The sequence below is a fragment of the Drosophila melanogaster genome, chromosome 2R, assembly GCF_000001215.4.
Source record: "Drosophila melanogaster chromosome 2R".
NCBI classification, from domain to species: Eukaryota; Metazoa; Arthropoda; class Insecta; order Diptera; family Drosophilidae; genus Drosophila; species Drosophila melanogaster.
The window spans coordinates 9309263-9326852 of NT_033778.4; the positions used below are offsets into that span (position 1 = coordinate 9309263).

General features: G+C 45.2%; 2 protein-coding genes, 1 long non-coding RNA gene and 1 other non-coding gene across 5 annotated transcripts in view; all 4 read right to left on the minus strand.

Annotated features, from left to right (window-relative positions):
• Positions 1-33: 33 nt before the first annotated feature.
• Positions 34-17590, minus strand: part of CG13954 (uncharacterized protein) — an 80172-nt gene continuing 62615 nt past the window's right edge. For both annotated transcript variants that reach the window (NM_001273893.1, NM_001103769.2), the window contains exon 8: positions 34-3483. In NM_001273893.1, the coding sequence (NP_001260822.1) occupies positions 3359-3483 (125 nt within the window). In that variant the 3' untranslated portion in view covers positions 34-3358. The remainder of the gene's footprint in view (positions 3484-17590) is intronic.
• CG13739 (uncharacterized protein) overlaps positions 34-17590 on the minus strand; it is a 42360-nt gene continuing 24803 nt past the window's right edge. Inside the window, exons 3-4 of the mRNA NM_136636.4 lie at positions 8031-11948; positions 34-3483 (exon numbers count right to left, since the gene is read on the minus strand). Of these exons, the coding sequence (NP_610480.2) occupies positions 8279-10906 (2628 nt within the window). The 5' untranslated portion in view covers positions 10907-11948 and the 3' untranslated portion in view covers positions 34-3483; positions 8031-8278. The remainder of the gene's footprint in view (positions 3484-8030; positions 11949-17590) is intronic.
• On the minus strand, positions 1067-3975 carry lncRNA:CR45918 (long non-coding RNA:CR45918). Its single transcript, NR_133108.1, has one exon. It is a non-coding gene; the product is annotated as a long non-coding RNA:CR45918 (long non-coding RNA).
• Positions 3761-3854, minus strand: mir-987 (mir-987 stem loop). Its single transcript, NR_048067.1, has one exon. It is a non-coding gene; the product is annotated as a mir-987 precursor RNA (primary transcript).

Here is a 17590-nt window from a genome sequence, read left to right on the forward strand (position 1 = left end):
TGTTTGTTCTTTGTGTGGTTGATGCCTGCACCTCAACGCTTTTCATTTTCAGTTACAAATACTGAGATATACTTACTACACAGGTGACACAAATTGATTTATCGCTTTTATGGCTTTGTTTGACTTTTTCTTTCGATTCAACATTTCTTGCTTTGCTTGATGAATAAAACGCTGAAGGCGTTCAAATGTATTTTAAATATATTTGTTTTGCTTTTTCATGGTTTATTTTTGTAGTTTTCGTTTTTCGGTCGGCGTTGCGTTTTGCATTGCCAGCAACAATTAACAGTAAAAGTTGATGCCTTGCACACAAGTTGAAGTTGAAGTTACCTGCTTTTGTTTGAATTCCGTTGTTAATTTATTTAATGTTGATTTACTCGGATAAGCCCCATCATTAGTTATTAATGTACCTACTTGGTATTTACTCATTTGGTTTGTTTGTGGCTCTATTTACAATACATCTGCCTGTGTGTGGTGTGGTTTGTGTGTCTTTCTTTGTATTTCGTTCATTTTTCACTTGTAAATAATTGCTCAAACTGGATTGGGCACCAAAAGTCTCTCGTTCAAAGGCTAAAAAGTTTGATTTTTTTCTCGAGAAATAATTTCGTTATTCATTAATTTATGCTTGCTGCGTGTTTGTGTTTAACCTGTGTCATTATTCAATATTCATTGGTATTTCGCCCTAGAACGTTTCGAGTATTTCAATTACATCAATTTACTTGCTTCGATTGTAGTTGTTTGTATAATAATTCAGCTTACATTTTTACACTTAGCTAGCCATAAATATAGACATTAGTTGTGTTCTTTTAATTAGGTCTCCCCTACCTCCTTCATTCAGTTAATCTCCTTTTTACTTTCGTTAGTTTAAGCATGCAGTTAAATCAATTTTGCAAACCTAGTGGATATGCTCTGCCCCATGTGTTAAATGCAATTACTAAGTATATTGTTGTTTGATTGTATATACTAAATATCCTTTGTGACTGCCTGGCGACAAATTTGATTATTTTAGCCTCTGTTTTAGCCTGTGTGTATTTGTGGTCAAATTCGAATGGCTTTCTGGGCCAAAATGCGTATCTTACAAATCTGAATGAGGTGTGTGATTCTTTGTCCCAGATGTACTTGCATTGCATTTAACAACGACCCGCTCTAAGTAGATTAAATGTTTAAGTTTACAATTTATTGAGCTAATTTAAAGCTTTCCATTTGTTTTCGCCCTGCCCGCCATTGAAATTCCGCTTCCCTGCTCGCCAAATGGCTTAAAAACAAATAAATTCGTATACAGAGAAAACTAATTGTAAGGAAAAGCTGAAACTGTCCAACTATAAAATCACGTAATTTACCTGAAACATGTGCTCTTAAATCAGATATTTATTGCAAATAATTTAGCCAGTTTTTAGTTAAGAGTTAACCGTATCAGTTTTGAATGGAAAAACAAAAATTTGTTTGTTTTTAAGATATTTCCTAAAATCATGCACTTTGTTATTTTTCTCTTTGTTTTCATGTGATGTTTATGCATGTAAATTTGTTTTGTGGCTACAAAGTATCTTTGAATCTCACATTAATTTAACGCCAGAGACCAAAAACCTATTAAATTACCTTTGTGCAATCGGGCTGGCGAGTATTGGGAAACATTTAGGTTGATAAATACATATCCGGCTAATTGGTAACTGGGCTAAAAGATGGGCGGTCAGGGAAGTTCGTTCTCAACTTTGCTTTCAAGCCTGCAACGCTCTGTTGGCTGAAACCGATAGAAGTTTGCTTCAAGCTAAATTTGTCGTTTGACTTGCAACTGAGTTAGCACAGGTTTATAAACTTATTCATTTGGTGAAGGCTGGGCAATCAATTCTTCCTCGTCGGATGCTCGACCACAAATAATTGTAACATTGAACACCTAAAAAAACATTTAACATTTAGCTTAGATTCACTTAGTTTAATCCGTTTAAAAATTAATTCGACAACAAGCTCGTTTTGCACTTAAGTAACAGTTTCACATCGATCCGCTAAATATCTAACTTCTCCGCGCATTTGTTATTTAATTGTTTATTAAGTTACGCTACGCCACATTTATTGCAGGTTCTCATTAGGATTTTGTAGGCTTTTTTCATTGGCACAAGTTGACTTCGAAGTTCGAGTAATTCTATTGAATGTTTCCTTGCTCCTTTACAATTATTGTTAACCTATGAATTGTAGTTTTACTCAAAATCTATCGTGGAATACTTGATACTTATGCTTGCGCTTTTCTTCCAACTCCGCTTCAACATCTTCAACGTCTAAGAGATACAAAAACTTTCGGTTGTTTATTGCTATTAACATTTACTTAGGAGTACTTTTTCAGTTAACAACTTAGTTTCAGACGTAACTATTGACCAACTTTTCTCCTCTTTTTCTTCGACAGCTGCCTGTCGACGCCATTCAGGAGGGTATTTGTCGGGTGGGAAAACCAAAGGAAAAGCTTGGCTGAAGAAAAATTGAAACCATTTCGCTAATCAACTGAACAATCGAAACCTTTTAATTGCTCCTTCCGTTTGGCGTCGTCCTGCAGCCCCAAGTAGATCATATCCTTGACGCAATAATTACAGGACAATCAGGCTGGTTCTGGTAAACAACTTCAATTTCAATAGGGGAATTCATACTTATTAAGCTACACCAAATTAATTCTAAACTGAGTAATTAAATTTAAATTATAAATTATAATGCGATACTTCTTTTGTTTAAATCCAATTGCAAGTGTGCCTGGGTTAGGCAGTGAAACGCAGTACAAGCTACTTTTGTACATTGGGTTCTTGGAATAAAAACGACTATTGCCTATTGATAGACACATTTGCAATTGATTTTAAATCTGTTGGGTTGTTTGAATTTGAGTACCAGAACGTTGCCGATCTAATATTTAAAATGTCATCGAAGTTATTCTATAAACAACGCTTTAACTATTGACTAAACTGCATCACTTTTGATTTTCTCGACCATTGAATTATATTTGGTTTGCTCTAAGTGGAGTCTACCTCTCAGTTAGATATAAAACAAGTGATTTCCGCCTGGGCAGACTTAACTACAATTAGCATTGGGCTTAGCTTTAGCCGAGCACTTCGGAGTGCTCCATCCTCAATTATTTTTTAGTTAACAATTTCTTTTGATTCGATTTCTCGTCCTTTCTGTTATTCTTTGTAGCATTTGTGCGCATAACTTTGATTGGGCGGGGCAGGAAGGGAGTTGGGGGAGTTCAGGAAGTGAGGGGCAGAAGGGTCCTCCGGCTTCCTGCCACAAACTTGTTGTCCTTGCTGCCAACCGCTGACATTTCCAGCTCGTGCTGACATCTCATCCGGTCGCATCTGCTCCAGCGGCGTCACTTCCTTCCTTTCGCTCATGGAACGACGTGCTGCTGCTGCATCTCCATCTGCTGGCGCTGCAGATTCAGCTCGGTGCGGTTCTTCATCATCCAGGTGCGCTCCAGATTCTCGCGGAAGTTGCGCTCGTTCTCCTGTCGCACTGTCAACGATAGAAATCGGTGTAAATGATCTCGGATGGCATCAGTGGAAATGGGAATAATTTGTGTGGAAAATCAGTTTGAATGCCCTGAATGCATTTAGTAATTGAAAATATTTCGCAAATGAGAATGAAAATTAAAATGTATTCATATTTATATAGGTATATTCAATTAGGTCACCGATTCCTGCTCTAAACTAGTTCATAACTCTAATGGAACAAGCTTATACATAGATAATCTGAATAATTCACTGCGCACTCGTTATTTTCCTGTTGCATTTTGTTCAAACTGCAGTTGAAGTAAATGCCTGTTGATGAATTCTCGAATGCAACTTTCATCAATCCAGACTATTTACTTTAAACACAGTCCAACATTGTTCGTCTTCCGCTCCTCGTATTTCCGTTTCCGCTTTGGGTTATCACGTTCGCATATGTGTACACATATCAGTATACGAGCATATCCCCCCCTTTCCTTTCCACACACGACATTCGTTTTTTTCGCTAACCCCCCTGACATGACCCCATGCGATTGTCGACGCGGTTGCTGTTTGCTCAACGCTTTTGTGCATTTTACAGCAGTTTTAATTAACGCTCAACAAACTGGCGATGGGTGCGGGATTGGGATTGGTACTGCGAATCGGGATCGGCAGGTGTGGGGGCTGGATTGGATGGACAAACATGGGATACCTGCCTGTGGGTGTTGTGTAAAGTGTCAAAATTTGTTTGCCAATCAATCACAAACATACTCGCGGACACTCTGACCAGTCGCAGTTCAGTCAGTTCAGTCCAGTGCGGTTGTTTGTTCCCAGGCGAAACTGTTGCACACCTCGACACGAAATGTTTAATTTCTTTGTTTTGTATGTTTAATTTCGGTATTCGTGCCGTGTGTGTGTATAATTTGATTGATTTACCGGAAAAGCTGCTAATTCAGAGAGTTCCTATGGCGTCCAATATACCATATACTTGCCACTGCAAGCACTCTGCGCTCGGCTGAAATTTAATTAAAAAATTCCTGCCCCAAATGGCCACCAAACAGACCAAAATCCAGCGCAAACAAAAACACAAGCACACAGACACACACACACGAACACACACACACAGGCACACTCTGCTGCAAGGCTAGTGCAAAAATTTAAGTAATTTTCCCCTTTTTACGCTCTCATTTAATTGCAAAAATTAGTAATCCCATTTCCACCCGCAGCCAGCGACTTTAACGAGTGGAAGTGCAACCACGATGCAACATCACACATCGCTGCTGCTGCTTCTGTTGCCGCCGCCGTCGTCGTCAAATTCATATGCATATATGGGCCAAAGGCCACAGGCCACGTAGTGGTTTCCAGCCGCACGGCCAGGATGGTCCGGGCATCCTGGCGCGCCACCTCCTTTCCCCAACTCGTGCCTTTGCATGGTCTATGAGGCGTAATCGCAACGTGTTAATGCCACAGTGGTGGCAGGCGGGTGGCGGTGTATGTGGCTCGGAACAGGTGACGATGCCTGCCATTATTCACTTGGCCAAGTGCTGGCTTGTGTTGCCGGCATTGTTGCTGCTCTGGTAAGTAGGAGCTACTCAGCACAATGCCTCTTGCAATTGGCCTGCTTTGGGGCTCTGAAGTTGGCCAGTAGGTTAAAGGTAGGATTGGCTTGGTTCCCTGGTAATATTTATTAATCATCTCCTGTTTGCGAATAGTTTATGTTGCCCTTAGGAGTCCTTAGACCCATTCTAGATATCTCTGGTAAATTCAAATGCGAGGCAGTGAACTTAGTGTTGGCTTAAAACATGTATTTTGTTTATTTAATAGGTATATAAAATTACATATCTTTTGGATTATTAAAATTTGATCACATTTGAATCAAGTTTACTGCTCATTATACGCCGAGTACAGGACATTGCCTAGTTGATCATTCATCTGTCCTCAAGGACGTGGTTGAGCCATGTGCGTGCCCAGTTGCTGAGCAGCTCGCGTGCGCCTGTGTGTGTCAGGCTATACGAGACCAATTAACATATAACTTTCCCACCGGTAAACAAGTTAAATTGTTAACAGCCATTATGGGCGCTCATAAATGCTGCCGAGTAACTTTGAGCCCCAATGCCCGCTCTTCTACTGCTCCTGCTCCTGTTGGTCTGCCGCCCACGGTTTCCATTCAGTTGCCTGCTCTGTCTGCCCGGCGCTTTGTCTTTCATGTTGTTTAATTATAAATGTGGCGTTGAAAGCAAAGGACCTCACCCTCTGGGCCCCGCCTCCCCTCCTCACCCAGATTGTGGGTCCTGGACGTCACGCCAGTTTGCCTGACGGATGGCAACCGACGCCTAATTAGCAGCCTGGGAATGAAACCAGCTCTGGCTCGAGGGATTGTTTTGCATCTATTGTACCTTCAAATTGAATTTATTGATGCACTTTTGTTGCCTCCGCTGTCTGGTTTGCCAGTGGCTTTAGCTTTTTTTTTACTCTTTTGTGGCTTAACTGGAGCATGATGGAGATGCAACATGCAACAGATTTGCTGTGGTAATGGAAAGCTTGTTGAAACAACTCAACAACGTCCATTATTGCTTTTAATTATGAATATGACAATAGGAACTACGTCAAGTGTAAATAATAACTAAGCGAGATGATATGGCACTGTAAAGTGTTGCATAAATGAATGGCTCTGTTCAAAGAAAATGGCGCCCAACGTGGGGCCTCTATTTGTGTTCTTCCATCTGCTCATGTGCAATAAGTTTGCCACCTGCCGCTTAAAGTTTGCAGTTGAACTTTTCGATTAGGGCTTAGAATGCAAGTTGATAGCACACTGAGGGATGGATATGTGAGATATGTGGTAAACATCCTGTCAGAAATAAGTTTGAACCTGCTGAAGTTCACCCAAGTGCTGCTTATACAGTTTTCACTTGAACTTTTCGATAGGAGCGAAATAACTATCCGACTGCATTTTTTCTGACCTCAAACTTTCTTAAGCGAACTGTCAATTTCTGGCTTCTTCATGTGTAAGCTGCAACTTGCTAGTGGGCTTGGCAATTTGGGGACTTTAGCGGTCACAGGGGACTCCCGGCTTGGCGAGGCCAGCGGATCCAACGAAGCCAACAGAGCCAACTGGGCGGGCAATGTCACCAGCATTGCAGTTGCTGCTGCCTTATAATAAACAATTGTTGTTAGTTTAGTTTTTGCTGCCGCTGGTGTTGTTATCGCTCTTGTTGTTGCACTTTCCCTTTCTAGTGCTCACTGAGGCGCAGTTGAAAAAGTAACCTAGTTTCCATGTCGTCAACGTGAAATTAATGCTTCGAGAGTGAGCGTGCCTCCTGTCTGTGGGCACACGCACACATAATAAAAAGGAAGCCGAGCGTACCGTGCCGTAATGATGCTGCACACCCACACACACAAACACACACGCTAACAAACAAAACTATTAAGCGAGTGTATAAAAAAAGAGCAGGATGGCCAAGGGAAAGGTCTCTGCAGGCCTTGGCTGCTCAGCCTGCCAGTCTGCCTGCCTGTCTGTCTGACTGTCTGCCAGTCGGTCAGTTAGTCTCCCACAGCCACCCACCGAGAGTCGGTTAAGCATTGTTTGTCCTCGGCTAAATAACACTCACACAAACAACAGTATCCACATGCACACTCACACTTACACGCATGCCTCCATCCACATCCATTCCAATCCCCATCCCACACGCATACGTACACACGTGCTGATTAGTTTGGCTTTGCGGCAAGACGATGCTGCGGCTCCTGATGCAGTCAAAGTCATTAAAGTCATGGTAAGTAAGTACGGCATCATTTTTTATGACCGTGTGCGTGTTTGCCTGGCAGGTTAGTCAGTTAGTCAGTTATGTAATGCTCGAGATTTTGCTGAGCTTTTGCCAGCTCAATATTTGAAAATTCCTCCCCAGCTGCTGGGTCGTGTTTGTTTGTTTGTTCGCCTTGTTTGGGGGCGGTGTATAGTAAAGGGAGCGTTTTGTGGGCAGAGGGGATGTGGGAGTGGGAGCTGACACACATATTTGTATTTGCACAGTTTTATGGTCTGTAAGGACATATTGCAATATGGCCACACCGACTGTGATGCTTTAAGCCCGATAATGGACCCAAGCTGACCTCGTTTATTGATTTGCATCACTGAGGTAGAGATGGAATGCAGTTTAAGATATAGCAAAATCAGAATACTCAATTTCACCTTGAGTAGTTATTCGATTGTTGATATCTTTACGATTTACGTATATGTTTAAAATTTCTAGTATTCAATATATGCCACTGCTTTTAACATATTTATTTAAATACATAACGTATATTTTTTACTGCCAAGTCTTGAGACTCAAAAATATAACAGATTTAATTCACTAACAACAATGTCTTAGACACAAACCATTGACGTGCGTACACAACAAATTGGCGCCCAATGTGGGGCTGAAAATAGGCTACACTCAGCATGAAAATAATTATTTTCCCCACAAGACGCAAATCATTTATCAACAATCGAAGCTCTCTGCGGTTTGAGACTTGTGCAAATCGAGCAACATCCATTTCTACTTTTGGAAACGCAAACTCATTGCCTTGCCTACTTACAGACTCTTCGATAGTTGCCGCTGCCTCTCCTCTAGTTGCTTCATTCCCGCAGTCTTTAAACGTCAGTTGGACAATTCGGGGCCACCAGAGACCCGGAGACTCAGAGGAAACAAAACGTAGAGCGGAACGACAGCACAGAATCGAAGCGGAAGCGAAAACGCAAACGTTAACGAAATCGAGTCCAAAGTCAGGGGATAACCAGCTGGCAGGTTGGTGAATTGGCCGAAGCACAGCCTCTGCGTTGGAGTTCATGAGGGCCTCATGCCCGTCCAATGGACGGGGGTGTCCCTACTGAACGAATGCGCCTTCTTTCCGCCCTGGCCGGAGCTGGAGGTCAGCGTGATGGTCAGCACAAAAACGCTGGCGCACACCAGGCACAACAGGACCGTGGACAGGACAATGCAGACGATCCGCTTGCGCTTGCGATCCGCCGCTTCATCCTCGTCGGTGTCATCGCTCAGCGACTTCTTCTTCAGTTTGTGCGAGCCTCCGGTCACGGACCCCTTCCTTCCGGCAGCCAGTTTGTGGTGGAAGGGCCTCAGCACCTGGGCCGCAAAGGCGGCATCGCTCAGCTCGTGGTCGTACGTCAGCGAGGACTTCCTCTCGAAGCTGGGTCGCTTCTCCTCCAAAAAGGCAGCCGCCGCCGCCGAAGCGGAAATGGGTCGAGGACTCCTCTTTATTTCCTCGATGCTTGACCCAGGCACAACTGTGGATAGCGGGCGACTGTTGCGTCGGTGGGGCGAGCTCAGCTCGAAGTCGTCGCCCGCCTGCGGACCGCTGCCAGCACTGGCGTCTCCGATGAAGCTTTTGGACTTCTTGGAGGCGCTCAGTGTCTCCCGATAGCTGCGGAGTCGTACGCTGGCGCTGTGCAGGGCCTTGGCCTGCTTCACACTGGCACTGGCGTTGGTGCCCTGGAATGCTGCTGCTGCAGCCAGAACACCTGGCCGGTGGACGGCGAGCTCCTCCAGATTGCTGGGCGACAGGTAGAGCGACCGTCCGTGCTGAGCGCCCCGCTTAAAGTGGTACGCTGCACTGGCCGCTGCCGCCGCGCTGTGGAGCTGCAGGCCATGTCCGCCCGCTGCTGCGGCTGCCGCTGCCGCAGAGGTCGATGGTCGTCCGTCTAGCTCCAAACTGTGAGTGCTAACTTGGCGGGTGTGTGGGTGGTGTGAGTCCCGCTTCTGCTTGATGCTATTTGCTGCTGAAGGCGGGTGGGTGGCACTGTGGCCGGCGGCTGCATCCTCAAAGGATCCTGCTCCGGAGCTCTTGCGCAATCGCTGCACTGCCACGGCAGCGGCGGTAATCTCCGCCAGACCGAGCTCCTCCATCTTGGTGTGACTGTTGCTGCGCGAACGCGTGTCAACGAACAGCTCATTTTCCAGCGACAGATTGGTGGGTGCCGCAAAGAGATTCCGACCGTTCATCGGCTCCATGAGGTCATCGTTCAGCGAGGGATGTCGTATCTGCGATTCCACCACAGAGTCCGGTTTCACGCTGGGCCTCCGACCCGGATCGTTGAACGATCGGTGGGAGCGACAGCCCCGTCGGCTGGGCGACGGTGAGCGGGATATCTCTTTGGCGCCGGCCGGTGGACCGGGCATTAGGAAGTTGCCCCTCACCGAACTGGTACGACGACTGGAGGTCGCCGAGCCGGCTGCTACGGCCAGCTGGATTTGGTCCAGGGCGGCGGGATCCTGTTGCGCGTGGAAGGAATGCGTTTTCTTCATCTGAAAATTGGTAGACGGATGGACGTCAATGGTGTCGGATCGCCGGAACAGGTTCTTCTTCAGCGGATGCATTGGGCGCTGATGAGGGGCCACCGTTGGATTGGGCATATCGTCCACATCGATGAACTGAATGGGCGATGTGCTCCCGCCCAACGATCGCCCCATGCCCATGCCCATGCCCACGCCCAAGCTGCCCACACCGACACCATCGCCCAGGCTGCTGCTGCTGCTGACCAGGTAAATGTCCGGCTGCTGGCGGTGCTGTTGGCCCAGCACCGGGCTAACCGCGTGTGAGGTTGGTGAGCTCTTCGAGTGCGCATGCTGATGCGGATGCGGATGTTGAAGCTGTTGATGTGGATGCGTATGTTGTTGCGTATGTTGGCGGTGCGATAGTGAATGCTGCTGGTGGGTTGTCTGATGCCTTGCAGCAGCTGCCTGTGCGGCAAGTTGCTGAAAAGTGTGCAAGTGCAACTGATGTTGCTGTTGTTGTTGTTGTTGTTGGTGTTGTTGTTGTTGCTGGTGGTGGTGTTGTTGTTGTTGTTGGAGGAGGTGATGGTGTTGCTGGCGGGCAGAAAGGGCTGGGGAAACGGCACCACTGCCGGTGCCACCACCGCCGCCACGCTGGCTGGGATGGGATATAATATGTTGCTGTTGCTGTTGTGCTGGGATTGCTAGGGTCTGCGGGGGTAGGGCTCCGGATCGGGGATGGGGCAGGGGCGAGGCCGAGCGGTGGATCAGCGGCTTCTCACTGATGATGATGCCCTCGCCCTCCAGGTCCATCTCCATATCCAGGTCCATGTCCATGCCCATTTCCATGTCCAAATCCATGTCGAGATCCCCGGAAGACGGTGCATAATTATCGATGGCCATGGACAGGGATCGGTGGATGGGCTTCAGCTTGGGCGGCTTCTTTTTGGTGGCGGGATTGTCAAAGGACGAGGTGCCCGACGTGTGCTCCTCGTCCGCCCCGCCGACGGTCAGATACGGATCGAAGCTGTGCACAGCGACGACATGCTGGTGGTGTCGCTGCTGCTGGTGGTGCGCGTGTTGCTGCTGATGGTGCGACGACTGCTGCTGCTGGTGGTGGTGGTGCGATGACTGCTGCTGCTGCTGGTGCTGCTGCTGCTGACCACCGCTGGTGCCGCGCTCCATGCGGTAGTAGTACTGCCGGGGGTATCTATGGTAGTAATGTGCAATTGTGGTGCTGGTATGTGGTTATGTGGAGTGGATCAATCGGGGGAGCTATCGGGAGCTACCAGGAACCAGGAGGCTATTTGGGTTGGCTAGTGGGTACTTCACTCTGACCTGTCTGTCAGCCCCAGAGGTCGGTGGTTCAGCTGGCTCTTAGGGTGGTTGCACCGCCAAGTCGATTGCTATTGCGATTGCGATTGCAGGTGTTGCAGGTGGTATATATTGTGGTTGCTGCGGTTTTAATCTTATTTATACTTGTGAGGGTGCTCTTATATTGCTTTTGGTTTGGTGGTGCTGGATTTCTCTAGGTGGTGGTGGTGCTACACGACAAACACGGACACCGATCGTGGAACGGATGTGTGGGAAGGTGGCTGGTGGGACGGGAGACACACACACACATGTGAACGGGATGCACACACACAGAGCGAGAGTTTAAAGGCGGTGCAAGGACATTCGACAACAAGAGAGGAAACAAGTTGGAAAAGTACGCTTGAATTGATATTATATAACTTCTGCTTTCTCGGCTGCGTTCTCGGATTTCTCGCTGCTTGTGCGCTCGTTCTCGATTTTTATCACTGTTTCGGTGTTCTGGCTGTTTTTGGCTGTTTCTGCTGGCTCTTTTAATGGCTACTTCTCGTCTAGTGCGTGCAATTAAATTCCTTTTTGGCTTTTTGCTTTCTAGCTGCTACTGGCCACACTGTTTTATTGTCACATTGTGTACGTGCTGGTTGTTGTTCTTGTTGTCTATTATTTGTTGCAATTCAAATGAGTCTTTGTTGTTGTTATTGTTGTTGTTGATGATGATAATGGTGGGACTTTTCAAGCTTTTGTTGTGCTTGTTGTACAAAATGCTCTGTTATTGATGTGGTTGTTGTGGTGTTTTTTTGTTGTTTGCTAAAGTTTTAGGTTTCTGTTTCTATTTCTGTTTTTTGGATTTGGTTTTTGTTTTTCTTGCTTGGTTTGCTTGCTACACTCATTAAAATTGGCAAATACAAAAGCACAACTAGAAGTAAAGAGAGAGAAATTCGTAAAAAACGTATTAGCAAGCTGGGGGCTGTGAGGGGTGGTGGTTGGTGGGTGGTAATGGTGATGTCGTGTGGTGTTTGTGCCATGTGCAGAGTAAGTGATGGAAAACAGCCTCAGAATGTTGGAGAGAATACAGTAAGTAGTAGTACACAGAAGACCGAAAGCGACTAGAATACGTAAAAGCTAAAATGGAGGAAAATGAGGAAAATAACGCCATGGAATTTCCTAATTGAGCCGAGTCAAGCTCTCATTAATGAGTCATTGCGAATGGTCCAGTGAGCTTACGAGCTCCTTTATCCTTTCCTAAATTTCATTTCAATTTAAAAGTGCATGCTAAGGGGCCAGCAATTAAAAAAAATTTTCGCTTACAAAAGTTAAGTCAACTTAGTTTTTTGGCTAGAAATGGAGTGAGTTAGATGAAAGTATTTAATGTAGAGATTATTTAAAATAACTCAATTAGCATAGTGTTTTGAGACGTCTTGAGTAATTTAACTTTTGGAAATACATAGTTAATAGTTTTCTGTCCTATTTCTGTAATATCCCATGCAGTGACACAACATTTTCTCATTTCAATTATGCGTACATGACCGGAGAAAGTTAATGAAGTTAAGTGTTTCGCAAGCAAACACTTGTGCAACTTTTGCAACCGCACGATTTCAGCTTGACATAGTTTTTAATGCACTCAAAAAACAGATAATTAATTCAGTTTGCTTCTGCCGTTTTGGGACTCGTTCCTAATCGCCCCCAGATGAAGCCATCGAAACTTTTTCATACATTTTTAAAACGATAATCCCTTTAGTTTTTGGCCTTGCAACACGGAATAGCTTTACGGCTTTTTCCGATTGCCGTACCGTAAGTCGATCACGTAGCGGACTCGTTGTCGGGTAATGTAGCGTAATCAAATTTAATCTATGGAACTGCCCTCGTAGCCGCAAAATTCCCAGTTCGGGCCGCAAATTCCCTCACCGACAACCCTTTGGCCAACACAATTCATCATTCAGCTGTACCTTTGGCAGGCCACCAGCCGAGGAATTGTAGCGTTTTGCATAATTTAAAGCGACAGGCCACAGCCAGCCACTTCCTCATTCTCACTTCCACTTCCACTTTCAGTTTCAGTTCGCAAAAGGCTTCGTGGAGCAGAAGTCCTTTGCCACTGTCACTCGCAGTGTTAATTTTTCAGAGCTCATTGATGGATGAGCGCGCCGTTGACATTTATGTACGATGCCCGCCCAGCCTCGCACAAATGATGCCAACGATGGTCTAGCAGGCCGTTAAAAATTAACGCCATCATCGTGGCCTGACTTGGCCTGGTCGCACTCCAGTCCTAACCAAGTTTCAAGCCGCGCAGCCGAGGCAACCAAAACGAGTTAAACATATTAAAATTTGAATATACAAAAAGGTAGAGGGGTTTCAAATGCTCAGAAGCATCACGTACTTTAAATATGTTTAACGCAGCTTAAGTGGAAGATACGAGTATGTACACATATACTCGTATGTACGTGTGGGGCTCAGAAGGGGAGAGCCCAATGTCTACTGCTCCACTTCCACTTCCACTTCCATTTCCACTGTAGCCATGTGGCACTGTCAATGGCAACGTCTGTTACTGGCATTATATCACAAGTCGGAGGCAACTGGGGCCAGGTGGGCGTGGCTCTGGTTGCCTGCCTATCGGGTGTCTTAGGCGCTGCCTTTGTGCAGCGACACTTGCCACATTTCTCTTTCGAGGTCTTTTGTGTCACATTTTTGTGAGACGGATTCCTGGCCGAGCCTTTAATTTCAAAATCGTGTTCGGGTCAGAGGCGCAACTGTGATATGCTACGTAATCCTAAACAGTTTCCTACACTGCCGGCCTGTCGACTGAAAGGTGAAAGATGAAGGATGATTTACGGTGCCTAGCTGCTCAAGAGCATCTAATAATGAATTGCACGGAAATGAACAGATTTGTATGGCTTATATAACTTGCTCAGATGAATAATACACGATTCAACCGGATAGAAAGTAATACTCTTATCTATATTTGTATGTTACGAGGAAGTTCGATAGAATGTAAATTCCACCAAATGCGGATGTCTGGTTAACAAATATAATCCTTTATTAAACAAGTTATAATCACTGGGCAATCTTAAGCTATTACTTCCTCCGACAGCTTATCTAAATTGTATATTTTATGCTCACCACACTTTTAAGAGGCATACGATCCTATTAAGACGTCTGTTGCCACCTCATTCTCACGACCTGAACCCTATTAATTTCCCGTTTCTTTTGCCCAAGCTAATACAATTTGTAGCCCAATCCCCCCTCCCCTTCGATTCCGCACGCCCTAATTGACATAAACAATACTTAATTAACATAAAACTAACATTCCCAAACCCGACGGCAAACCCAATTTAAACAGCCATACGTGCGTAATTAAGCCCGCCCTTAGCGTGCCACGCCCCCTCGGCCAGCTACCATATCGCCAAGTGCTTTCATGCCAGCTATCAAGGGGGAGTTCGTTCCATGGGAATCAGATTGAGGAGGAGCAGCAGGAGTCGCACGAGGCATACGGCTGGCGTTGGCGGCTTCTGGCCGTGCTAGTGTGAAAATCAAAGTGGCATTTAACGCACGCCCACGCACTGCCGCAGAAAAGGGGCGTGGCGGTAAGTGCGACCAATTAATTTCGCTGGTTTCTGGTGGCTACGGTTGTCGTAAACAACCCAAACGATTGGCGCCAAGCGAAGACAACAGATGTCACTTAATGTTATTAAATCTCCGCAGCGTGTTTGCCTTAATTTTTTCTTTTCCCATTTTTTTTTTTTTGGTCATAAATGTATTTGCACAAGGACGACGACGACTCGACGTGCGAATGTGTGTGAATGTGAAAATGCTGTGTTTCCCGCTGTGACGTCGCCGTAATCCGATTAAACGGCGTATATTATGCAAGGGAATGCATTCTCTGCCGGCACAGCGATGTCCTCGAGAGCGATGAAGGAGCTGCTGGAGCCTGCAGCCTCCTCATTCTCATCATCATCCTCATCGGCACAATTAAAATTCCCTCACACATGGAAAACGACGAGCTCGTGCTGATTTCATCTGATTCCGTAGCAAGCATTTCAGCAACGGCAGAGTGACAAGGATAATGATCATTCTAATCGTAATCTCAGCAGATTCCATCACATTGAGAAGTGTTTTCAAGAGATTGCCCGGAATTAACGTAAGCGAGTATTTTGGAGCTCTTCGGGAGCTCCCTAAGTGCAGTGCATTGCATTTGTGCCCCATTAACAATTTGAGTGCCTGAAATAGCCACAAGATGATTAAATAGGAATAACATTTGGCCATTTGCAATTGCAGTTGGAAAAGCCCAAACAAGCTGCACTTAGTGCGAGGCAGACAATTCCCTACTAGAATTACCTGTCCGCTTGCAATTTATTTTCCAGTGCCATAAATTCAAGCTTTTCTTTTTTTTTTGCCACAATGACGGCTTGCCACGCTGGACTGAACTGGCCTGAAACAATATGCTTCATATTTACAAACCGTACCCATCAAAGGCTTAAATGTTTTGGCCAACTTTCACAGGCCAAACACATTTCGCTCATTCTTTTCGCAACTCGGCAGCTCCTTTCGCGCTGAGTGAAAGCGGCGCCTGCAGTTATGCAATATTATTTTAAGGAAAATTCCACTTTCACAATGCAGCAGACTCACTCATTCCGTTTCTGGTGATTGTGTGCGTGCAACGACTTTCCTCGCTGGCTGCTGTCAGCAGCGGTAAATGCAAAAGCTAAAGTCGAACGGAATGACCATCAGTGGAGCGTGCTGGACTCCGGTTTAATTTGAATTGTTTGCGGAGGGCAAGCAGTTTTAGTGCTACTAAGGCCCGGCCCCGGCACAACCACGCCCTGTCCATAATCTTATTAAGTGCGCTTAGTTCCTTAATAAACAATCGTAAAAACTTCGAAACACTGGCGAGTGCAGCAAAGAGTCCTGTATTTCAGCCACATTATTTCCGCTTATCCCCCCGCCGAACAGAGAGGGCAAATCTAAACGAGAAATTACGAACTCACACACACACGCACACACACACACAGAGTTTAAGAACTCAAGTTTTGTGACGGGCGATGCAGAAAGAAAAATTGGATAGTATTACAAGAATCAAATTAAAAGCCTAACACGAATTTGCAATTACTTGTAATCTGGATAACAGCCATATGCTCCTGATGTGCTTAGAATAAGAATTAGAAGTTATACTAATCATATTACTTAAATATAACACCTTACAACTATAGTTTTAAGCTGAATAAAAAATAAAAAAAAAATTGCAACTTAAATAAGTAATAAGTGTGATTTATATAATATATCGTGTAATTCTCTTCTTGCCACAGTATTTGCGAAGCTCACTTAAATCAGATATTTTTCCCAGTGCAATTGTAGCTGAGGCACCGCCTTCGGTGGCAAATTCAATTAAATAACTGCACAGAAAACTTTCGCAAAACACAATTCAACAAATTCTTGAATGCTTTGCTACACTTTTGACAAAATTTATACACATTCTGTCGCCGCAAAGAACATTCCACAAAGTTGCTACCGAAAGTGGGTCCGAGAATCGAGCTCGACGACGACTTCCACGGCCATCTAAGCCAGGTCTGATGAATTGTTGACCAGAAATAATATAAGTGGCCCGGAATGAGCTAAAAACTGTGGCCCGGAAACTTTATCCACTCGGATTGAAGGCTGTTGGCCGTGTTGAAATGAGTTTGCAGTGACCACAGAGCGGCTAGCTGAGATTCAAGTTCGGAATGGGAATGGTGATGGGTATGTGTATGGATGGGTTGGCATCATTTTATTTCACTTATCGCTTTTGGGCACCGCCCGAACCAATCCGTAATGAAGGCTCGGGCATAAAGTTTCATTTCGGCAGAGATAGCAGCCGTATGCTGGCCAAACAAAAACAGGACGAGAACGAACAGTCGGAGAAGAAGCCAGGAAAACCCAGCATGGCTGCAAGCAAATCGGAAGACAAACAAACTGTTTTGGCCCGGCCCGAAGGCATCCAGCTTCTTTTGGCCCTGTGTTGGACTTAGGGAAACTCTTGTTTACGGCACTCGCATGTGTTTTGCTTTTCTCTGGGCTGATTCATAAATTCGCACGAACTCTTTCTGTAACCACTACCCTCCCCCCCCTCACTAAATTGTTGTTTAATATGTTTTGTCTATGCGTTGTGTAATTGTTTCTTAGACCAGACGAGCTGCACAACTTTGGCACAGCAGGACGAACTCCGGCTTGAGGTGAGAGAGAAGTGAGGAAAAATGTCCAAATTAATACTTTTTGCCTGGAAAGGATTTGGAAAACTTTCCACCGGCTTTGTCAGGGACTTTGGCTCAAAAGTAAAAATAAAAACACAAATGAGCCTCGAAGCTTCCACAAATGTATTATAAATTCAGTCAAACAGGATTTGCCAAAGTAGATAATCCAGACGATGGCTCCAAGTGCGCAATATTGAAAGTCGGGCAGGTCGTAGGACTTCATTAAATGACAGCGCATAAATAACAAAACGCAAACAAATGGCTGTCATGGCCAAAAATATACAAATATGTACAGTATGCCTGCCACGTATCCAAGTTCGATTTGTGGCACTCTTACGCC